Here is a 25,491-nt window from a genome sequence, read left to right as displayed (position 1 = left end):
TGCTTCAGGAGTATGGGGTCCAGAGCCCTCTGTTAAGGGCCGTCCGGTTCTTGTATGACTGAAGCAGGAGCCTGGTTTGCATTGCCGGCAGTAAGTCAGACCTGTTCCAGGTGCATGTTGGACTCCGGCAAGGTTGCTCTTTGTCACCGATTGTGTTTATAATTTTTATGGACAGAATTTCTAGGCGCAGCCAGGGGCTGGAGGGGGTCCGGTTTGGGGACCACAGGATTTCATCTCTGCTTTTTGCGGATGACGTTGTCCTGTTGGCCTCATCGAGCCTCCAGCGTGCACTGGGGCGGTTTGCAGCCAAGTGTGAAGCGAGCAGGATGAGGATCAGCACCTCCAAATCTTAGGCCATGGTTCTCAACCGGAAAAAGGTGGTTTGCCCTCTGCAGGTCGGTGGGGAGCCCTTGCCCCAAGTGGAGGAGTTCACGTATCTTGGGGTCTTGTTCACAAGTGAGGGAAGGATGGAGCGTGATATTGCAGCGTCTGCAGTGATGCAGTCGTTGTACCGGTCTGTCGTGGCGAAGAAGGAGCTGAGCCAAAAGGCGAAGCTCTCAATTTACCGGTCAATCTACGTTCCTACCCTCACCTATGGTCATGAGCTTTGGGTCATGACCGAAAGGACAAGATCCCGGATACAAGCAGTCGAAATGAGCTTCCTCTATAGGGTGGCTGGGCGCACCCTTAGGGATAGGGTGAGAAGCTCAGTCACCAGGGAGGAGCTCGGAGTAGAGCCGCTGCTCCTCCACATCGAGAGGGGCCAGCTGAGGTGGCTCGGGCATCTGTTTTGGATGTCCCCTGGACGCCTCCCTGGGGAGGTGTTCCGGTCATGTCCCGCTGGGAGGAGACCCTGGGGAAGACCTAGGACACGCTGGAGAGACTATGTCTCTTGACTGGCCTGGGAACGCCTCAGAGTCCCCCTGGAAGAGCTGGAGGAGGTGTCTTGGGAGAGGGAAGTCTGGGCATCCCTGCTTAGACTGTTACTCCCCCGACCCTGCCCCTGATAAAGTGGAGGATAATGGAATGGAAAGATTCAGTTCAATGTAATGATTCAAATTAAACAATACAAATTCAAATATAAATTATTCAAATTCAGTTTCTTGTGGCACATATTTCAGTCCATGGTAACATTACTATAAATGTACAGCTTAGATAGATAGATAGATAGATAGATAGATAGATAGATAGATAGATAGATAGATAGATAGATAGATAGATAGATAGATAGATAGATTCCAACTTATCTGTGTGTGTGTGTGTGTGTGTGTGTGTGTGTGTGTGTGTGTGTAGAGTGAGTGTGTGTGTAAAAAAGGTTACATGGGAGATGGGATGGTTTGTGACCTCATTAACCCCTGCCTGACAAACAATGGAGGCTGCCATGATCTGGTACACACACACACACACACACACACACACACACACACACACGAACGAACAAACAAAACTAACACACTCGTCCATGCCCTGATTTAAAACATGACAGACATGTCATATTCTATTTATTCACTATTTCCAATTAATTTTCTCCATAATGTTTTAATGCTACATGAGCATACAATCAGCACTGTGTGTGTCATGAACAGCTTCATAAGATCCACCTTCAGTCAGTCTTTAGTGTCCTACATCATATGTTACTATTATTACTACAGTATTACTAATAACTATTATTACTATTACTAGTGCTATTAGTATTACTATTACTACTATTGCTAGTATTATGATTATTATTACTATCAGTACTGTTACTACTACTATTATTATTATTATTATTATTAGTAGTAGTAGTTGTAGTAGTAGTGGTAGTAGTACTATTACTATTTTTTTTACAATTATTACTATTATTATTACTACTGTACTGTGTTTTTTTTACCCCCTAAGAATTATCATGCTCCAAATCTTCGGCATGTGCCACCACGTTCTTTTCAATGTAAACATCCGGTAGTGAAACCTGTTGTACTGAATTTACCCCGCTTAGTTACATTTACTATAGTAAATGTAACTTTATTTGGATATTCAAAATTACACAGTTAATGGGGGTAAAAATAATATGGGTGTAAAACCAGCATGCTGCGTGCTGTACCAAATTTACCCACATAGTGCGCATATGCAAAACACCAGAAGTACAAAAATATTACAGGGGTAAAAATTATACGTGACACTGCACCTTTCAGAGGTAATTGGAAGATCAGCGTGTGAAGGGATTTTTTTTCTACGCTAAGTAGGCCTACTTATTGAATAAGTAGAACATAACACCCCCCCCCCCACACACACACACACACACACACACATAATTACAGACGAAACTACAGATTACATCAGCATTGAAACTTTTTTTTAAAAAATTTACTCATTCATTCATAAATACCCATTCATTGTATTTATACATACACTCCTGATCAAAAGCTTAAGACCAGTTGAAAAATTGCATGAATTTTGCCGTGTTGGATCTTAACAAGGTTATAAGTAGAGCTTCCAAATGCAAAATAGAAGAAACGGGAGTGAGACAAAAACATTTTTTTGAGTAAGCAATTTATTGAAAACAACAATTAAACTGAAATAGGCTGTTCATTAGGAGTGTCATCAGGACTGTATGTGTACATAGTTCAGAATGTAGTTTTTTTGTAAATTAATTATACAACAGAAGTATGAAATCCATGATGCAACGGACTCAGTTTGAGCTTTGCATCCTTCACGGGTTAAGTGGAAAGGACCTACTGTATATTATAATATTCATATATTTTAGAAATAGTGCAAAGAAATGCACAATAATCTGCTCATTGATGAAGTTGACATTGACACACAATACCAGTTTTGTAAATAATAGATACTGAGGGTTGATAGAATATTTCACACACCTCTGACCAGACTGATGATGTTTAACAGCGTGTGTTTGATGTATTTAGTAAAGTTATTTTCAAAATAAATCCTTTCCATCTGGTCTGATCTCTGTGGTTTTTTTGTCAGGCGACATGTGAGCTAAAGGTAGGTGGAACTCACACCTGCACATGTCCTGATGGGTATGCCGGTAACGGAAACATCTGCTACGGCTCTGTCCTGGAGGTATGTATCACACCTAGGATGGAACGAGTCTCAGATATAATAGAATGATTCAAAGGTGGACATGATTTTAACTGACTATGTTTGTGTTTGTTTAGGAGCTGGACATGAATATAAAACTGTACAGTTTCTACAGACTCATCCAGGTATAAATAAAATAATATTAACACATAATCATTATATAAATTCCACCTGCTGTGAAGAGTCCAATCAGTCATTTATCAAGTATTCAAACAACTCATTGTTTGGAATCTTTCAGTCATCGTGGAATTCAACACTCCTTCAGTCTTTTAGTATCTCCAACAGTCAAGTCATGTTCTTTTGTAGTTTTTCTACATCTATGTTTCAGTCTCTCCAGGAAACTGATCACATCCCCAGTGCTAGAGAAACTACTTTGAAAGCATAGTGTACAATCAATAATTTACATCCACCTTTAACCCAAACCATCTACTGATCTAAACTGTTTAATACCTGTTGATCCACTCATCCTATTAATACATGTAAATAATTGGTGTAAAATACAGTTATTCATCTTTTCATGGTCATCAGATATGACCCATTTGGACATCCAGAGGCGCCGTAGTGAACGTGGAAACACTGTCATCTTCTACAACATTGATTCACGAGTAAAATCCATGGAGTTGGATCAATGACAGTGGATGGACACACTGGGTTTATGTTCAGTTACAGATTGGACTGAAAAAGGCACTTTTCCTTCATTTTTCCAATCTCTTTCTGATATAATAACCCTCAACTTTAATCTGAGCTTTAATGAACATCTACATAATCAGTGAATTGAATATAGGAAAATACATGAAATATACTAAAAAATGTAAAATACAGATGATAATATTAGAATAAATGATCATAAATTAGTTAAGAATTTTAAGGTTTTTTAAGGTTAAAAATAGAGTATGGGTCTGTGAGGGTCTTTATGGGTGGTGTTTGTGTTGACATGCAGAGGGACAGTCAGTGCACAGAGGACCTGAGTGGAAACGTCACTGTGTTGGCTCCGTCCACAGCAGCTCTGAGGAACATGACTCCAGCCCAGGACTCGTTCTGGACCAGCCGACATCACCTCAGCCACTTCCTCAGGTCAGTCATCTAAATGCACACACTTTACGAATACAAGCTGAAACATTCTGGCTCTTGGTCTATTTGCTCAGTTATATCCAGAACTTTCAGCCAGACTGTGTCCAAACACATTTCTCTTATACTCAGTGTTAACCTTAACCTTTCCTAGAGCTCACTTCCTGTATGGTATCCATTCTGTGGAAGATCTGGACAAACTGATGGGCAGCCGGGTACCCACCCTAAACCCCCCCACCCAATGGGAGATCAGCAACAGCAGCGGGGTGAGGACCTGGTCTCATTACACCCGCATATGTACCAAACCTGCCTTATTCCTGTCAACACTGCCGGAAACAAAGACGAAAAAGGACGATGTCCAAAAGTAACAACCCACTGCCAAATAATGAAGTTTGGTTTTGTTACAGGTGATTCGCGTTGGCAACGCCTCCATCCTCACCCACAACCTGCCTGCAATCAATGGCTACATCCACATTATAGACCAGGTAGTCAACACGTCAACCTCCATACAGCTGCTGCATTCAGGAACACAGGGATGTACAAGCGTTAGTTACTGACTGATGACTAACATTAACAACATGGAGATGTAGAAGATGAACTCAAAGCATGTGTTTGGACACAGATTTAGTCTGAAAGAAAACCAAAACTGCACGTTTTGGACTATGTGCAGAGTCAGACAACCAGAATGAAAGCAACAACAGCATTTATTGATGTAATGAGGGAGAGGGGAGGTGGAAACTGTGGTGTAGCAGGAAAGGGTTGTAAGCTTTCCAGGTGCTGGCGTATCTTCAGGCTAATGGCTAGCTGGTCTGGTGAAGCTATAGAGGCACTTTGTAGGTAACCAGCTGTGATGGGTAGGATGAGGTGTTGTGGACAGTAGACTTAGCTTATGGTGGCAATGGCTTGACAGTGACAATGGTAGTAGATGATGACAGGGATTTGTGGAGACATGAACAATGGTAACGTTAGTATGGACAGTGGTGGCATCTTCATTGCTGGGCAACCCGAGTGGTCTCCTTCAAATGCAGCACAAGTCCAGGCTGCAGCTCAGTGTGCTTAGAAGCAGGTGGACGTGAACAGTAGACTGAAGATCAATGGTGAGGAAATATTTCTCAAGCCTCAGTCACAAATGCCATTACAAACGGCTACGAACACTGTGCAAACAATTAATGAATGATTTTGTATGACTTATTCCAGGCAGACATCAGAATGGAGAGTTTGTAGACCATTTTTAAAATTGTTGCCAGGTGGATGATCTTGCGCAAGACTTTCCACAAAAGCACTACGAAATCCACTTTCACAGGGCACCCTAACTAATGCCTTATGAACAACCTATGAACAATATATGATGTTCATGGATCAGGGGACCTTTCCAGAGCCCACATGTTCCTGTGCTGGCCGCTAGTAGATCACAAGAACACTTTATGTTGTTATTAGGGGTCCCTTACAACATTCACACGAACAAATGTAGAGACAGATTGGCACGACTTTCTTAAGGTGGGCATAAGGTGTTTCTATAGGCTGTAGTGCGTCATTCTGGCACTGGTGCTGTTCTTAGAGGGGATCGAATACAAACCATTAAAACAGAGTGAATGGAATAAAGCTGAAGGGATTAAAGTGTTTTATTAACAGAAAAATAAACTTGAAACAACACCAAATCTGCAGAGAGATAATGCGCAGTCCACTGTCCACAAGGACGAGGTTCAGGGTGATGGATGTGCGTGATGGACAGTTAGGGTTACACACTCGGTGATGGTGATGATTTTAACATTCACTTCCCTCTATTATTCTTGTGTATCTTTGTTTTATTCTTATATCTTCTGCTTCAGATGTCTTCATTTGATGTCTCATAATGGCTCCTAATTTATAACAGTGCAGGTCAGTTTTCCTGCATATTGTACAGTAACACGTGATTCAGCACCATGGACAGTGCACGATCCCAAACACGTAAAACGTATACTAATGCATTCAAAAACTCAGTGTAAAAAAGATTAACGTAGTTTAATGTCTGAAAAGAGCATCAATAATCACCAAATTATGCATGGACATTTCTAATGCTGGGATATGCTCCAGTACCCCTGCAACCATCTGGAGGATAAAGCGGGTCAGAAAATGAATGAAAGAACAGTACTCTAAGATTAAACTGTGTTCATTTTTTTGCAGAGGTGAAAGTGGACATGACTACAGATGTACAGACAGACAGGGCATAATTGCCATCTTAAATGCGATGATCAAGAGATGGGACTTTTGGAACATGGCCACTGTTTATATACTGTATATATCGATTGAAATATTCTGAAACAGAGTAACATCTTCCTACAATCAACTTAACAGCGCCGTGAGTTGCCCATAGGGCTGATGTACATTCACCTTACGACAAAATAATTCATGAAGTGGCCGTCAGGGTGACGACAGCACAAATAATACCAGCAACAAATCCACACAACAGCAGTTCTTTTCGTAAATCTCCTGCGACCAAGTGACTGTATCACTGTAAAGCAAAGATGATAAGGCAAAGAGACTGAGGTTCACTCAGTGATGAATACAGCCATGCAACCACAACCGTGCCCCTCTAAGGATTAGGGGCCAACAAAGAGGATCCCAAGGCCAGCCCAACTAGCAGACAACACACAGAAGGGGACCCTGATGCCTCCACCAACAGGAGGCACACCGTGTGTGTCACTCCACCTGCTCTCCCCAAATGAAACCTGGTGGAATTGCCTCAGGCGCACACAGGCACCCCCAAACATTCCAAGCCCATCCCAACCACACTGCAAGAACGATGGCAGCCACAACCACCCTGGCCACAACAGCCGTGACATGGAACCCCCACCCCACCACCCCCCTATGCACACACAGCCACCCCACAGCCCTCCCTCACAAAACCAACACACACCCACATGCCTATATAGTCACACACAGTGATGTAGTCCAGGGTATACAGCGGTATATGGAGTATAGCTACAAATTTTTCAGTCAGCATTGAGTATACCCACTTCTAAATCCCCCTAATGCTCACCATTCAGTAGTATCTGTGAGCCAAATTGCCAATGTTTTCCCCTTGGATGGTGAAGCCATGACCTGCCCAAATCTGCCTCAAACTGGCTAGTACTTGGTACCTTCACTGATTAGATTGGTTAACTTTAGGCATGAAGACTGATGAGCACACACATGCTCTTTCACAAACACACAGTCTACACAAACACTGGTGACGCATACAAGGAGTTAATGTCAATAGAACCTAATGCAAAAGGCTCTGATGAAGAAAAAGGATAAACAAACTCCACAATCCAGCACCACAGACTGGATTGAATAGGATACCATAACCATATAGGCCTATAAGTGTGAATGGAACTGTCCGATGTGCTGAAAGTAAAGGTATAAGTAAACAATAACATAACAACTCATTAGCAACTAGGCTACTTCACTCACTCATCACTCACAACCTGATATTAATTATGCTGTCAATGACCACAACTGACTTTTAATGAGAAATATAGTTGTAGGTTAAATCAAAAGTTTAACTAACAACACACACCAGGAAAGAAATAATCATAACCACAAAAACTATAGCAAAAAGGCTCAAATAAAAGCAAATCATGGACCAAATCCACAATTCAAAACCATTCCGATACATCCTTTAAAACATGGTACCAAAGTGGGCTATATTATAATAAATATTTAAATTGTTGTTTTGTCACTCACCATTCTTGTTAATTCTTAATGAGGAATGTGTTGCCCCTGGTGGCGGTGCGTTTAATAAACTGGTCCGCAATTCTTTCCAGGTTCCTATTCCTTGACAATATCTTGTGATAGTTCAGCATTGCAACATGATTAAGCCTTGCTTGCCCCATTGTGGAATGCAGATAGGTCTTCAGGCACCGGAGTTTCACAAGTTTTGTGACCTCTGGTAACAGTCTTCTCAAATACTCTGTCTGATCCCCTTTGAGAAAGTTCACTGCATCCTGAAAAGTAGCCAAGCAAACTCCTCGCTGTTTTGCTACATCCATGCACATATCATGATGCAGTGTGAGTCTGGTTTCATCCAAGTGATCCTGGTGAAACTATGTGATGTTCTTGCAGTCTCCTTTTCCAGTGACAAATTCCTCAACATCTTGCATGTGTTTGAATGCAGAAGGACTAAATCTGTTATCCAGGGATGCTGATGCTGTGTCCATAACCTGGAAGAACTGTTGTTAGTACAGTTCTTCTAGTGTCTGAAAGCTGTAGGTGGCGCACCTGCGTCTTCCAATCAGTGGGGAATTTTTCTTGGTCTGGGCCAAAACAGGCTTTCCAAACCCAAGTCACTGGTTGCTGCAGTAGTGTTTTCCCAAAACTCAGTGAACTCTTCCCAAATAGCCTTCATGTCACCTCTGAGTGTGTCAATCATTTCCCTCGCGCTCTGTTTGTGTAGCCGACCCTTTTGGAGAGTAACTGTTTCCATGTGAGAGAAGAAGTTAAGCATGAGTTTCAAAGAAAAAAAAGTGCCGAATTTCTGCAGGTGCAGAAGTTGTCCACTGGTTTTACCCCCTGCATCACCTTTTTCGTTTAAACTCAGGTCCTCTAGAAAGTCCATCAATGCACTGTAGTTTGAGGCAATGGACTGCAAGGAGGCTGCCTTAACAATCTAGCGTGTTGGACAGAGAGGCTTTACAGATGGGGCTTCTTTATCCTGAAACTTGGAACCAAGTGTGCCGTTTTGGTGAATTTCTGATCAGGGTTATGAATTCACGAATGAGAGTCATAAAGTTGCGACATGCAGGGATGTTTTGGGTGATGTCATTGCACAATCAAATTCACCAGATGTGCGGTGCAGTGCACAAACTGAGCCTGGGGCTCCTGTTCCAGTACTCGCACTTGCAAACCAGCTGTAATGCCAGACATATTTGACACACCATCATAGCATTGTCCTCTGCATTTCTGAAGTGGCAGTGAGAATCTCATCAAAACATCATACAGCAGCTGAAACAGCACATTTGCTGTAGTGGTTGATGTCTCGTAAAATCCAGCAAAATGTTCTTCTGGCACCAGATTTTCAGCCACAACACGAAAATAAATTGACCCCTGCTCTCTGACTGAAATGTTGGTGGTTTCACAGAAACACACAGAAATTATCACAGAAAAAAAACTCAGCAGACTATTTGGTGTGAAGCCGGCTGCTGTAGAACTTTCCAACAACCAAAACAATATGATGTGTTTTGTGGTGTTACTAGCGCGAAGATTAATCCTATTAAATTGGAAACAAAAAAACTCCCCCCGCTCATTCAGCCTTAATGAGAGAAGTAATGAAACACTTACAACTGGAAAAAATAAAATTTTCATTAAAAGGTAAATTAAATGCATTCCACTTAACATGGCAACCTTTCATTGATTATTTTAATAATGCAAATGTCTAAACAACTTAGAACTGGCGATATATGATGTCCTCAGTTTGTTTTTTTTTTTTTTTTATGTTCATTGTTTATTGTTGTTTGTGCGCTTTTTGTTTTACTACGTGTTCTCATTTTTTTGCATTGAGCACAGTGAATGTATATGAGCACGTCTTTGTTGCTATATGAAAAAAACTCAATAAAGAGAATTAAAAAAAAAAAAAAAAAAAAACTCAGCAGACTTGATTTCTTCAATCAGTGTTCTCAGAGCCCTAATTTGGCCATAATCATGGGCCATAATTTCTGTCATCTCGTTTATAATATCATGTGAGAGCCACTTGTTCTCCATACTTGCAAGCCATGACCATAACTGCAGGATATCCTGAGCTCGTAAATGCAGTAACTGGGTTAAGTTAGAGTCCTCATCCATGCTTCCTTGGATGGCCAAACCCTAACATGAAAGATATTGGACTGAGGATAGAATAGCCAACAAAGCTGTTCTTGCCTCCAACATCTGCTTATGTTTACCAGCAGAAATTGGTGCGGCAACATTTACACCTGCATTAGTAGCAGCAACAGTGCAAACTACAGCTCTATGCAGATTTGACTTTTTGTGAATTTGAAATCTCTCCAGTGCTTTGGCCCAGCTGGAAAAACCATCCCGTACAAAAGCTCTCAAAGACTCTTGGTCATGTGTTGTGGATGGGAGAGGGGCGCCCATGTTTTTGGCTGCTGTACAAACCTCACAAAATACCTTGTTTTTTGCAGCATCATAGGCTAGCCATGGGTATTTGCCTTTCCAGCTAGCTTGAAAAGTCTGACCTTTTTTCTGCCTAACATCTGCACTGCTACTGCAGTCGTCTTCAGTTGCTGACAATAGAGTTCTCACTGGAAGACTGTGTCGGGTCAGTGAATGGTTTTGGTATTTTATTTCTCCATTTTGTAGGTTAAATCAATCACTATGCTGCTTATATCAGCATGTTGCGGTCCGTCCCTTTTGGTGGTTTATTTGACATCACAATGCAATGCGTTGATAGGTAGTGGGCGAGTGGTCATTAGCAAATTGATGTCAAGAATTGGTGCCCATGACCTCAGGTGCCAGTGCTACCCCAGTTGATTGACAGGTCACTGCATGTCTCCTTGAAAGATGTGTGAATATTGGAAATGCGAACAAGAAAGGCAGAATAAATGTCTTTTAAATGAGTGACATATCGAGAGAACCTACTTTCATGGAATACATAATTCTGAGGTAAGTTTTAAGGTCGTTTCAGAATTGGTCACTGTTTTAAACTACTGGTCATATGACTTCACATTTAGAGAAGAAGAGATTTTGTCGCCAATAGTTCAACTATATGAGTAGGCTAACGTTATGAAAGGCTAACGTTATTCTATGTTTGCATCATGTTGAATACATCCATGCAGCTGCTTGTGTGACCAGTAATAATTACAAACTGCTCCTGATCAAGTCATGATAATTTTATAATAGCGAGCAAATACTACTGATGGATTTTAGGGTAAACTAAATAGAATAGTCTTATTTGTCACTGTTTATAAAACGGCGCTTTTCTGGACTACTCAAAAAAAAAAAAAAAAAAGGGGGCAAAAACTGAGGATATACCCACTTCTCCAGGGACCACAACACCACTGGTCACACACTGATTGATGTGATATAATAGAAGGTTCCTAAGCTTGTTAATGCTCAGATTGTTTTTTGTTTTCCAATTCACAATGATAGTTTTCTTTGCGATGCATAAAGCAGTGAGGACCATGTGTGAAGTGTTAGTATCCATGTTAGTGTTACCCAGGTTACCTAGTAAATACAGTGTGGGATGTGCTGGAATAATACATCGGAGCCATGTTGACAGGTCCTCACATACCTGAAGCCAAAACCTCTGGACAGGTGCACATTCCCACAAGGCGTGTATGTAGTTATCAAGAGTTATCTGTGCAATGTGAGCAGATATTTGACTGTGTGAGACCCATCCTGAAGATTCTCTGTCCTGTTTAATGAATTCTGTGAAGAATTTTGAACTGAATTTGTTGTAAGTTTGAATTTTTATTCATTTTAATTGTATTGGAACATATTTGTGACCATGTGTTTTGATTAAAATTACTGAATAAATCTGTCTCCCATTTGGAAGTCGGTAGGAAGATTTAGTCATCTGTTTTAGCTATAAGTCTACATATATATTGGATGATAACTTTGGGGTGCAGAATTCTGCCACCTTGATTGGCAGTTGCAGGTTTAACTGGTTGGGGGTATATTTCTTACCTATAATAGATTTGATTTGGTGATATTCTAAAAATTTGGTGCTGCTGAGCCTGCGTTGTGAAGTGAGCATGTCAAATGGCACAAAGTTTCCATCTACTATGATATTTTCTAAGTGTTTTATTCCTGTGTTTTCCCACTGAGTAAAGTTTATCATTGTTTTATTTTGTAGGATGTCAGTGTTGTTCTAGATGGGTGTCAGCTTAAATGGAATGACTGAACATTTTTTTAAGAAATTCCCCCAAGCTGTCAGAGTGGAGCTGATGTTCACACTTTTATAATATTTATGATGTTTAATAGTTTAACTGATGAATGGTAAGTCAGAGATTACTAGATCATCACACAGCGCTTGTTCTGTATCTAGCTATGGCTCATCTAGATAACTACGAGGGCCGTTCAATAAGTTCATGGCCTCACCCAGAACAGAACAACACAGACTGATAATTTATATTTTATTTTTCAACATAATCTCCATTTACAGCAATGCACTTGGTCCATCGATGTTCAAGCATCACTGTCCCATCACGAAAGAATGTAACATCCTGTATTATAACAACCAGTATTTCTGGGTGAGGTCATGAACTTATTGAACAGCCCTCGTAGGTTTGAGACATTTGGAGATATACTGCAGTTTATTGGCTAAGAAGTATTGACCAAAGTTGGTAACGTCTAAACCGCCCCTGTCTTTGGTCTGTTGTAACATATTTAAACATGATGGTTTGTTTTTCCAAAGAAATTTAGATAAGTGTGAGTCCAGTGACTTGAACCAACTGGAGGATGGTTTGATGGGTATCATTGAAATCAAATAGTTAATTTTAGGTAAAATCATCATTTTGACGGTAGCAACTCTCCCCATGACCGATATGGGTAAGCGCCTCCACCGCAAAAGATCATCTACTGTTGTTTTCAAAAGCTGAACATAATTGAACTTTATTAGTTCTGACAACCTGGGTGAAATACCTAAATATCTAATATTTCCTGAATGTATTGTGATATTGAGTTTACCCTGAAAGTGACAGTTAATAGGCAGAGCTGTAGTCTTAGACCAGTTAATAGATATTGATCAGTATTTATTTCTAAGTGTGATCGTCTGGGAGAGAGATGCTTGTGTGTTCTGGAGAAAAAGTAATACATCATCTGCATAAAGACTTATTTTGTGATCTATATTTCTGGTAAAGATTCCTTTTATTCCTTCATGTTGTCTAATGGCAGCTGCAAAAAGTGAGGGGGAGAGTGGGCAGCCCTGTCTGGTGCCTATGTGCAGACTGAAGCTTGGAGAAATTTGAACATTGATCCTCACACATGCATGTGGGTTGTTATACAATATTCTAATTCAGTCAATGAAAGGTGATCCAAACCCAAACTTATTTAATGTTGTGAATAGAAATTTCCAGTTTACCCGATCAAATGCTTTTTTTTTTTTGGCATCTAGAGAGATGATTATAGTTTCCAGATTGTGTATGTTGGAATAATCTATGAGGTTAATTAATCTGTGTGTGTTAGTTGAAGAGTGTGTATAAAATCTGTTTGGTCTGGATGTATTATGAAAGGAGATATTTTCTCTAGCCTTCTGGCCAGAGCTTTGCTGATTATTGTGAGATCTACATTTATTAATGAAATTTGGCAGTAGCTGGATGGAAGTGTTGGGTCTTTCCCTGTTTTCAATATCAAAGTAATGTTAGCCAAGTTCATATTTGTAGGTATTTTGTTTTTTCAGCTTTATTTCTAATATCATTTTTTGGAAAATAGGTGTCAGTGTAGTTCAGAATTCTTTGTAAAATTCAGCTGGAAAACCATCTGGCCCTGGGGCTTTATTATTGGGCATGTACTGGAGAGCTTCTTGGAGTTCACCAACAGAAAGAGGTGAGTCCAGAGATGTTCTCTGTTCTTGTTGTAATTTTGGTAGATTGATGTTAAGAAACTGGGCAGTGTTATCATCTGATGGGCCTATCTATTTGTGGTATGTACAGCGATTTATAGAAATCCCTGAAAGTGTTATTTATTTTGTTGGGGTCATGGCTGATATTTCCTGCTGGATCTTTAACAGAGTGAATAGTTGTTATCTCCTTATTTGTTACCTCCACCAAAGAGGTTATGTTTTTGCTGGCGTTGGTTTGTTTGTCTGTCTGTCTGTCTGTCTGTGTGCAAGATAACTCAAAAAGTTATGGACAGATTTGGATGAAAATTTTAGGAAATCTTGATACTGGCACAAGCAACAAATGAATAAATTTTGGTGGCGATCGGGGAGGGGGGCACTGATCTGCCTTGGCGGAGGTCTGTGCTCTCCGAGTGCTTCTACTTTTTAATTGATTAGTCAAGAATTTTCCATATTTGTTACTTTCTTCAAAGTTCTGCAAGCGAAGCCTTTGCACCAAAAATTGTGTTTTCTTATCTATTATTTCATTAAGTTCCAGTTTAGTTTTCCTTATGTTGTTGAGCATGTGCTCTTCTGAGGAGACAGAGTGGGCGTCCTTCTAATGATTTAATTTTGCTTTTAACTCAGATATTTTTGACGTCTCTTTCTTTTTCTTATGAGAGATTATTTTCCCACACATTACTGCCTTTTCTCCCTCCCAGAGAACACACGCTGATGTTCCTGGTGAATCATTGTTTTCTATGTATATGGACCATTCTTTTTTGAAGTAGCTGATAAACTCAGGGTCTTTAAGTAATAATGTATTAAATCTCCAGTTCCTAGTTGGTGGCGTGATGTTCTTATTAACCAGAGTGAAGGACACTGACAGATGGTCGCTGACAGTGATGGGGTGAATTTTGGGTTCGGATATATCACTCATCAGCGAGCTACTGGTTAGGGAATAATCTTATCTAGAATGTGAGTGGTGAACTGAGGAGGAGTATTCCCTAGCAGTGGGATGGTGAGAGCGCCAAGCATCAGAAAGACCAAAATCCTTCATGTATTGTTTAACAACTTCTGAGGATTGGTCAAGTCTGTTTTTCCAGTGGGTCTCAGTCTGTCGACTCCTGGGTCAAGAACTGTGTTGAAGTCCACTCCGATAATGAGTGTGCAATCTGAGTAATCATAGGGTGATGTGAAAAAGGAGTGAAAAAAGGTGGGGTCGTCAACATTTGTTCCATATATATTTGTAATGCATAACTTAACATTTTGAATAGATAATTTCACGATAATAAATCTGCCCTCTGGATCTGTGATTTTGCTGTCAGTGTCAAAGTTCAATCTTCTGTTTATAAGAATTGCTACCCCTCTCTGCTTCGAATTGAAACATGCTGAGTATACATGTGGAAACTGTGTTGTATAAGTGCATCTATAGATGTGTTTGATTAATGAGTTTCCTGTAGTAAGACAATGTATGTCTGCCTTTAAATCCTGCAGCTGATTGAAAATTTTGATTCTCTTTACCTTGGTACCAGCCCCATGCACATTCCACCACTTTGGGAGTTGAAGTGTTGGTTTTCCCTACCACAATGTTGTTGTAGCACTAAAGTCCATCAGTCAGGCTGGCCAGATCCACGTCACTGTGCTCCAGAGTGACGAATTAGGGACACTTTGTTGTGTGTGTGTATATGTATGTGTATATATACATATATACATACATATATATACATATATATATATATATATATATATATATATATATATATATATATATACATATACATATATATATATATATATATATATATATATATATATACATATATTTACATGAACTCCAGATCTTGTACCAACCGGGGATTCATACGAGCCCATCTTTCCTAAAAAGCTTTTTGACTGAAGCTTCAGCAGGTGTGCTCCTGGAGGTACCGCACCAGCAGATGTCTGGGAAAAAAACAGCAAACAAAGAGATCTGCCCGCTACCCCTAAATGTAACAATAGTGCTTGGAAAAACATCAAACAGTATTGGCCAATCTTCTACCGGGTGTAAAGGAAAACAATCTGGCAATCAGCTTCTTCTTCTTCGGTTATCGGACAGGAGTGTGGTGCAATAAATTAACAGGAAATGAAAGAAAAGAAAAGAATAATAAAAGAAAAAGACTACTAATAATAGACACACACCATACATACCTAACAACAAAATAAATAAATATATGGCTATCAGCTTTCGTCCAAGCAGGTCTTAAACTTAAACTTGATTAATTGCTGATCGTAGTAAGGTGCGAGCCTCCAGATGAACACACCTGCTGAAAGGGACAAGGGAGATTCCTCCCAATGCCAACTGATGGTGACATTGGGAGTGTTACAGGGGAAAGGGAATGGCAGTACGGGGGAACACTGTGACATAAAACCATACTAATTTCGATCATTTTGTTCTTTAATGGTGTTGTTATTCCTTCTAAATATGTAAAGAGCTAACATTCAGTTTGTTTCTGGTCAGATTCTGGCCCCGCCTTTGTCAGACGTACCCCCCGAACCTCCAAACCTGATGGACTTCCTCAACTCCACCTCCAACTTTACTCTGTTCAGACAGTTTGCACTGGTAAGACTAAGTATGGTGTAGGATTTAAGGATTTAAACTGCCAAATGAACTATGATACTCATAATTATGGTTTCTTTTCATCTACGGGTCACCTACTATTATTACTACTATGTTTGAGTGTGGATATGTGTTATCATCATCTAATGACCCAGGGCTGATGAAGAACCAGTGGATGCTCAACTCCTGCTGTTCATCATACCTTTATCGTGGATTATTCATCTTTAAGCAGATATTAAATGTCACTGTAAGCATGTTGACCCTCAACAACTATTGGATTAGGTGTCAACCTAGTTGGATGTACAGGGTGGGGAAGCAAAATTTACAATATTTTGAGGCAGGGATTGAAAGACAGTGTATGACCAATTAGTTTATTGAAAGTCATGAGAATTTATTTGCCACAAGAAAATTTACATAATAGAAAATGTTTTTATTCTATGTGTCCTCCTTCTTTCTCAATAACTGCCTTCACACGCTTCCTGAAACTCGCGCAAGTGTTCCTCAAGTATTCGGGTGACAACTTCTCCCATTCTTCTTTAATAGTATCTTCCAGACTTTCTTGTAATAGTTTTGCTCATAGTCATTCTCTTCTTTACATTATAAACAGTCTTTATGGACACTCCAACTATTTTTGAAATCTCCTTTGGTGTGACGAGTGCATTCAGCAAATCACACACTCTTTGACGTTTGCTTTCCTGATTACTCATATGGGCAAAAGTTTCTGAAAAGGTATGGATAATAGTGTTAGGTATGATTATGTAATCAATATATGTTTGGTTTCAAAACAATTGACGTAGTGCCTGCTGAGAAAAAACAACTAAATTTTCATTGTAAATTTTGCTTCCCCATCCTGTAGAAGGGTTGAATGACTTAAAGTTGGATTAACTTGCATTTATCATGACTGTTCTGCTGAAACCAAGGAAACACAGACTGACACTGTTGACTCTTCTCTGTGGAAACTTAAAGCAGTGTATGACGGTTGTCACCAACTTTTTATCAAATCTGTTAAACCCGAGTGATAGCTTAAGTATCACAAATCTGTTAGTCTTTCTGTGATTATGCACCTGAATCACTTTTCTCAAGGTGAACAACTTCGAAGTTGACTCCATCACAAGCAGTCCATTTGTTTGCATACCAAACTGACGTGTCACTAGGTCCTTTTTGGAAATTTTTTTGTGAAGTGCATTGTGGGAATGGGAATTCCACGTAGCTGCAGTATGGCTGCAGCAGCAACAAACACGGAAACAGCTTCATTGCTTCTTGCGGCTTGCATGGAATTCCAAAAAGGCCCAAGTGACAGTTTGGTCTCAGATTGGTATGTAAACAAACAGACTGCTTGTGATGGATTTAACTTAGAAATTGTTCACTGTGAGGGAAATGATTCAGGCGCGTAATTACGAAAAGACTCACGTACTTGTGATACTTACACTGTCACTCCAGTTTTACAAATTTGATGAAAAATTGGTGACGCACATCATAAGCTGCTTTAAGTCAAACAAAATTTTGACAATGAAAGAAAAACTTAACCAGCTGAACAGAATCAAAGAATTTGACCAATAAAATTCACCAAATAAAAGCCAAATGAGTCTTAAAATTAGCCTGAAATAACTGTAAATACAGAGGTTCAACAGTCTTTGTACCTATTTTCTTCTACATCAGAGACATGTTGAGATACACTTTAAAAAAAAAAAATCTGTAATTTAACAGAATTTTCGCTGTTTATCTTACAGGTTTTTCCTGTATTTTTAAGATACAGGAAAATATCAATGAAATTACAAAAATACACTGCAATTTTACATGTCAAATGTAAAATAACATGAAAAAAACTGTAACTGTGAATAACCATAAAATTTCCATTTTTTAAAAGAAATGTTTTCTTTTTTCCACAGGAAAATACAGTTAAATACATTTGCAAATGCATCGTAATTTCACAAATATTTCTTTTTTATATATGAGATTAAACTAGTAATTTAAAGTTTAATCCTTTAAAAAAAAAAAAAAAGATGAGGTAAAATTACTGACAATTAACCGTAAAAGAAGTATTTGTTCTGTAAGTTTATTATAACTAATTTGTTAATTGACAAATATCTTGTGTAATTATGGGAGGTTTCACAACAAAAATAGTGAATAAATGTGTTTTTGTAAATGTATAACATGTATAAGCACTGATAAACTGTCAAAATGCAGTTTTTATCAGTGGATTGTACAACTTAGTCTCACTGAAAAGTGTATGTCATTCAACCACAACACTTCACATATTCTTAAATTAGCAGTAGAATATTGTAAATATAAATGGTTGGTTATCTTTATTATGACAGTTTTTAAAAGTAAAGATAATGTTGTGGTATGTTTGCTGCATTGCATTGTGGGTATTGGGCATGTTGTTCATTCTGTGTTATTTTTCTGTGCAGGGGTTCAGCAGGGTTGTGGTGTTAGTGTAAATTTGGGGTTGATATGTGTATGGTAATGTTTATTGGCCTTTTTGTGTTTGTTCTTGTTTTTTATTCAGGTGCACCATGAGTGAAAGCCATTGACTGAACAATGCCTTTCCTGTTCACCCATATTTGCTAAGTCCCATTCAATGTCAAACATTGGACTTGTCAAACTTAGAGCACATTCTGTGCTATGTAAGTTGCACTGTGGCAAATATCCTATTGTTCCATGGCCTGTGTGATAGTGATGGGAATTCTGGCTCTTTTTAGGGAACTGGCTCTTTTGGCTCGGCTCACTAAAAAGAGCTGGCTCTTTCGGCTCCCAAGTGGCTCTTAAGATTTTTTGGTGCTTAAATTAATTTATTACCAACAATAATGTAAACTTATGCGCAATATGAATTACTAATGTAAAAAAAAAACAAGAAAAAACATGCACTATATCAAATGTTTATGTAAATGTAAATACACCTTTATTTATACACTCTACAGAGTGATTAAAAATAAATAAATTAGAAAGTGCAAAAAGAAATGCTTAACTATTTACAAATGACCTTTACTAACTTAACTATTTTAAACTTTTAGCTTTCACAGCGACGCTGTAGATACTGCAGTAGCAGCAGCAGTTGCAGTAGACACATTGGCACCTTCATTAATATCACGTTCAGTTGCTGGTCTTTTTTCTCCCAATTGCACTGATGGATGAACAGTTCTCATGAGTCTGTGCAGGTTGTTTGTGGAGCCAGCTCTATATGAGATTTTTGTCTTGCACACTCTACATTCTGCCTTTTTTGTGTTGTGGTCCCTGCTCTCTCTCTCGTCTCCCTCCCTCCTGTTCGTGTGCTTGCTGTGTGTAACTCCGGCCCTCTCCCCTCTGGTCAGGGGTGGGGGGGCAACGAACAAACGGGGCAAAGCGGCCACCAATCAGGAGCCGGCTTCTGTCGTTCACATCAAAGAGCCGGCTCTCAGAGCCGTTTTGTTCGCAACCGACACATCACTACTGTGTGACTTTATATCAAAATTGGACTTCTTAAAGAAGCAATCCAAAAATGCTGCACGATTGAATGTGAAATAACCTATAAATATAATGTTTACACTTTATATCGACTTAATTTAACAGAAAATTGTTGGAATTTAAATCTTAAATTAAATTTTTATGTGTAGTACATCATTTAATTACATCAAATTTTATTTCATATACAAGTTTTTAACATCAAATTATATGATAAACATCAACTAATAACAGAACTTTTCTGCGATTTTAAGCCCTATTATTTGTTTTTTAACAATGTTCATCCATATTTATAGGTAATTTGATTGTTTTAATACATGTAAATGTTATTTATTGAACATTAAAAGTAAAAAAAAAAATTTCAAAATGTTATGTAAAGTTAGGGCAAAAAAGTGTATTTTAATTATGGAAAATTACTGTATTTTTTTTGACACCCTGCTGCTGGAATATTACTGTTTTTTATAAGGGATTTTTTTTTTTTTTTTTTTTTTACAGTGTAATGATGGTTCAGTTTCGGGTTTAGTGGACACGAAGGTAGCACAAAAGACAAGTTATTTAGTGAGAATCTTCGGACACAATTATTTATCTTCAGACTCTTGATACCCACTTGTAAGGGAACAGCTGGCTATGGAAGTCCATGGTAGAGTCAGGACAGACAAGGCCAGGGATCCAATATGCATGAACAAATATTCAAGAGTAGGTTGATGCTCCCAGACCCAATGTCAAATATTCCAACAGAAGCCAAATAAATGTGTACAATGACCTGTTTTTAATGTATTCTTATCTTTTACTGAATGCATGTACAAATGTCCATAATAGTTAAGGCACTATAAAATGGTCTGAATATATGGTAACCAGGTGTGTTTTAGTGACATGATGTCAGACATGAAGACATTTACCAATAGAAACTGGACTTTACTGAAACATCTGCAGGATCACAGACACAAGAGACTTAACCTCCAACAGTAAGATATTATAACAATGGCAGAATGTTTCAGCCTTTCTGTGATTTTTTTTTTTTTGTGTGTGTTTTCATAGATGTTCAACCTTTCCGGTGACCTGGGGGGGTCTGATTTCACCCTCCTACTCCCCATAGATGAGGCTGTTAGGAAACACCTCAGCTCTACCAACTCTTCTGTTCTGGTAGGTGGAGTCCATTAAACCAGAACCACAGAGACAGAGGACAGGCTTGGGGGGGAACTGTCATAGACTGAGGGCAGAGAGACAGACATGGGCTGAAAGAGCATGTGACTGACCTGTAGTAAAAGTTCACTGGTCAAAACCCAGCAGTGCACCCCTCAGCACAGACCACATGGTCACGACTCAGTCAATGAAGGCTATAATCAAAGACCGAGCCTGCAGTGGTTCAGGAGGTACAGCAGGTCATCCAATAACCGAAAGGTTGGCCGTTTGAATCCCAGCTGTCCTAGTCATTTGCAGTTGTGTCCTTGAGCAAGACAGTTAACACACCTTGCCTCCAGTGTCACTCACACTGGTGTGTGAGTCTGTGGTGGGAGGGGCCATTGGGCGTGGACAGCCATAACCAAGTCATCCTTTCCCAGGTATAGCTGTGGATACAGGTGTAGTGCAACACCACCACAGTGTGAGAGTGGATCAATAACAATGAAAAGCCTTGAACATAGAAATTCAAGTCATTATTATTAAAATGAAGGCAGGAAGACCCATAAACAAACAGAAACTAAAGACAGCCATAGAAAAGGTAAATTTAAAGCTCTGTCTCTGGATCTAAATTTATTTGGATGGTCATTGATGGACTGCATTTAGGTAATGGCCCTGCAGCCAGTCTGTCTCTTGTCACAACTGAACACAGGAGTGAGAACCCAAATGCAAGACCCAGAGTCAGAATTAAAATTCACAAAAAGTGATTTATTAAAGAACACAGATAATACTTCCTCAACAACGGTCATCAGGAGAACCAGGGTCTGTGTTGGGAATCCACTGCCACAGACGAGAGGTAGAAAGCCAGATAGAAAGGTTCAAACTGGGTTTCCGAGCAGAGGTACCAACTAGGGACAGACACAGTTCAGTTAAGAGGCAGGTTGGGTCATACACAGAAAAGCACAGAATCAGGCTGAAGCACATGAGAGCGACAGGCCAAAAACAGTGTACCGTAGCAGGCTTGGGTCAGTCACAAAGAGGCAGATCAGGAGGTGGAGGTACCGGCAGGGAAAAGCCAAGGCTCAGGAAAACAGGCAGGCAAAGTCCATCATAAGGCAGGCAGGAAAAACTGCTGGTAGGTATCTCACAACAGAAGAATACAAACTAGCAAACTGAATGGAAAAGCACACACTATATATACACATTGGGAGAGGGAGACGACGAGACACAGGTGAAACACATTAGGGCGGGGTAGGGTAATCACATGAGCAGAAAAGGAGGGAACAGGAAGTAAAGACACCAGACAAGAAACCGGAGGTAGGATGACAAAATAAAACAGGAAATGACAGGACAACACAAAGAACACTACTGCCTGGGAACAGATGTGACATCTCTGAGGAACTGAAAGAATTTTAATGCAGGCAAACAAACCCTGTCATTGGTGAACAGATCACCGACACCAGCAGAGACCACCATTAACAGGCCCATAACAGAAAGGAAACGGGATTAAAATGATGTGTCCCACCCCCTGAAACCATCCTTGAAGCTGTTGCCATCTGACTAATGTTCCTCTAACAATACAGAACAAGTACAAAGATTAATTTACCTTCTGTTGTGATCATTGAAACCATATTTAAATGTTTGTGTTGAAGGCCAAAGATTGATCTTCATTCTTATGTAAATGAAATTGACTATTCTATTCTATTCTATTCTATTCTATTCTATTCTATTCTATTCTATTCTATTCATATTTAGATGTGGGTGTAAAAAGTAGTATATTTTCCTTCATCTTCTAAATGATTTTATCATCACAGGGGCGGAGCCTATCCCAGGTACATTTGGGGTGAAGGTGGAGTTTATCCTAGATATGTCACCAGTTCATCTCCTTGTTTTGTCAGGATCCAGACACCTTTAAGTACCATGTGGTCCGTGGAGACCTCCTGTTCCCTGACCACCTGTCTGATGGAACAGTGAAGAGCACCTTGCTGGGCAGTGACTACCAGGTCCAGTTCCGCCTCAACGACCAGAACGAGGTGAAACTTAACCAGTGCAGGCATCACACTCATGAGTCCAACATATTCACACATCTTTGAACAGTGAAACATGTCCTCTGTATCTTCCAGACAATGGTGAACGATGTTCCTCTTGATGGAAGTTTCACTGAGACGCAGTATGGTGTCATCATGGTCCTAAACCAGGTCCTAAAGGTTCGACGGAACCGATGCAGCAAGCCCATCACCCTGCAAGTCAGTGTAAGTACATGAGGATCACCTGGAGGTGGAGCAGGTGTAGGTGGAGCAGGTGGAGAAGGTGGAGGTGGAGGAAGTAGAGATGGAGCAGGTGAAAGTGGAGCAGGTGGAAAAGGTGGAGGAAGTAGAGGTGGAGCAGGTGGAGCTGGAGCAGGTGGAAGTGGAGCAGGTAGAGGTGGAGCAGGTGAAGTCCAACTGAAGGACAGCTGAAGTCCAACTGAAGGACAGCTGAAGGACGGCTGAAGGACATATGTAGTCGTTCTCCCCTTGAACCAGTGATATTTGTTGACGTCCCTAAAAACCAGGTTACAATTAAATCAGATTCCATGTATTTATTGCAGTGGTTTGTTTGTGTGTGTGTGTGTGTGTGTGTGTGTGTGTGTGTGTGTGTGTGTGTGTGTGTGTGTGTGTGTGTGTGTGTGTGTGTGTGTTTGCAGGGCCGGTGTTCAGACTGTAATGGACCTCCTCGATGTCTCTTCAGCTACAAACCAGTCAGTTCAACAACATAAACAAACGGCTGTGTCGTCCATTCACACTATTCACTTTTTTCTTTTCTTTCCTGTTCATTTCAGTTAATTGCTATTCTTTTCTATTCTTTTTTATTAATTTCAATTTGTTTCTATTCACTTTGATTTTTTTCTATTAATTTTTATTCTTTTCCATTCCATTGATTTATATTCAGTTCTGTTCTTTCATGTCTATTATTTTCTATTTCTATTTCTATTCTTTTCTATTTATTACTGTTCATTTGTGTCCATTTCTATGTTTTCTGTTCATTTCTATTCATTTCTGTTCATTTCAATTCAGTTAATGTCTGTTCTTTTCTATTCTTTTTATCTTTTTTATTCATCTCTATTCATTTCATTTCTCTTCATTTCAATTCTTTTTTTTTATTTTTCTATCATATCATTTCTATTCATTTCTATTCTTTTCTGTTCACTCCTGTTCTTTTCTATTATTTCTATTCTTTTTTGTTAATTTCTATTCTTTTCTATTTATCTTTTGTATTCATTTTTATTCTTTTCTGCTCATTTCTTTTAATTTCTATTCCTTTTTATTCATTACTATTGTTTTCTGTTCATTTCTATTCATTTAACGTCTATTCTCCTCTATTCATTTCTTTTCACTTCTATTCATTTTTTATTATTTTCTATTAATTTCTATGGTGTTTCTGCTGCAGATTCGAAGCCAGTTTCCCGTCAACATGAAATCCAACTGTAAATACAGGAAGCGGGTCCGATCCAGGAGGAAGTCGGTGCCAGGTTGTGTCATCAAATGTCTTCGCATCACCACGGTAACCACCAGCATTTACTGTTGTTGTTCTGCTGCTGTTGAAATGAACAGATGCAACAGTTATAATTTGTAGACTTGACATCATTTTTGCTCCAGACTGAACACCAGCCTTCACTCATGTTCCCATCATGACTAAATTCTGAACGTTGAGTTGGTTTCCAATAATATTTGGACGGTATCTCTTCAAACTAATTGAAATCATTCTAATTAGAGATTCATGTAAATTAAAGTAAAGTGATGTGACCAGATGTGGATACAGATGTGAATGTGACTCCAGCTGCAGTTTTACAGAAATAGAACAGATGTCAAAGTTTATAGAACAAACAGTATAAAACATCTAAAATAAGACTATAAAGAATCACAATTAGCAATAATTAAATCATAAATTCTCAAAATTAGATATAAAATTAGGCAATGGCTACTGCCACAGTACTATGGCACAAAATCTCGGTTTGTCTATTGCCATAGACCAATCAAATGTTAGCATTTGTACTAGAGCCAGTTACAGATACTGTTACATGAACTCATTTGCCTCTTGTTGCCACAGTACTGTGGTGATATATGGCGTATAATTCAGTGCATTCTTTTGTGCATTTTGCTACCACAGTACTATGGCAATTGATGGAAGAAACGACAAATTGGTGATAGTATATGGTATAGAATAGGAATTATTGTTCTAAATACTCTATGGGCCGAATCGACTAAGATTCCAATTTGCGTGTAGTAACTTGTTTGCGCAATCTAGAATTTTGTGTGTGGGGTGTGACCACGGTTTGTGGGTGATTTACCAAGATTGCTTGCACAAATTACAACAGGTGCAAAGTCTTGGAGACTGCCCTATTTAAATGAGGGTTTCGCGTGCGCTACTGGAGACAATATGCTGTAAAAACTGCTCTGGGATCCACCAGCACTAATGGTAACAGTGTGCTGAAATGAACCAGATGCATGGAAATGTCACATTGGAGGAGTTTTGTCCTAGAAGGTATTGCATGACTCATTCAGTCATTCATTTATTTTTCATGTTAAAGGTGTGTGTGTGTATGCGCGTGCGGGGGGGGGGGGGGGGGGGGGTAGTTGGATTGAATTTGAATGACTGTCATGCGCACATAATGACTGTCATGCACATAATTTTGTCACACTGTAGCCGG

At 39.4% G+C, this 25,491-nt stretch overlaps 1 protein-coding gene across 3 annotated transcripts in view; it reads left to right on the top strand.

Moving 5' to 3' along the window:
- stab1 (stabilin 1) overlaps positions 1-25,491 on the top strand; it is a 327,280-nt gene that overhangs the window by 166,494 nt on the left and 135,295 nt on the right. For all 3 annotated transcript variants that reach the window (XM_030133489.1, XM_030133487.1, XM_030133488.1), the window contains 12 exons: positions 1,294-1,389; positions 2,968-3,063; positions 3,159-3,206; positions 4,022-4,155; positions 4,304-4,415; positions 4,557-4,634; positions 16,143-16,244; positions 20,721-20,825; positions 22,700-22,834; positions 22,925-23,053; positions 23,488-23,541; positions 24,231-24,344. In XM_030133489.1, coding sequence (XP_029989349.1) covers positions 1,294-1,389; positions 2,968-3,063; positions 3,159-3,206; positions 4,022-4,155; positions 4,304-4,415; positions 4,557-4,634; positions 16,143-16,244; positions 20,721-20,825; positions 22,700-22,834; positions 22,925-23,053; positions 23,488-23,541; positions 24,231-24,344 — 1,203 coding nt within the window. The remainder of the gene's footprint in view (positions 1-1,293; positions 1,390-2,967; positions 3,064-3,158; positions 3,207-4,021; positions 4,156-4,303; positions 4,416-4,556; positions 4,635-16,142; positions 16,245-20,720; positions 20,826-22,699; positions 22,835-22,924; positions 23,054-23,487; positions 23,542-24,230; positions 24,345-25,491) is intronic.

The sequence above is a fragment of the Sphaeramia orbicularis genome, chromosome 5 (assembly GCF_902148855.1).
Source record: "Sphaeramia orbicularis chromosome 5, fSphaOr1.1, whole genome shotgun sequence".
Classification (NCBI taxonomy): Eukaryota; Metazoa; Chordata; class Actinopteri; order Kurtiformes; family Apogonidae; genus Sphaeramia; species Sphaeramia orbicularis.
Note: the sequence above shows the minus strand (reverse complement) of the source record. Positions and strands in the feature narration are given on the sequence as shown.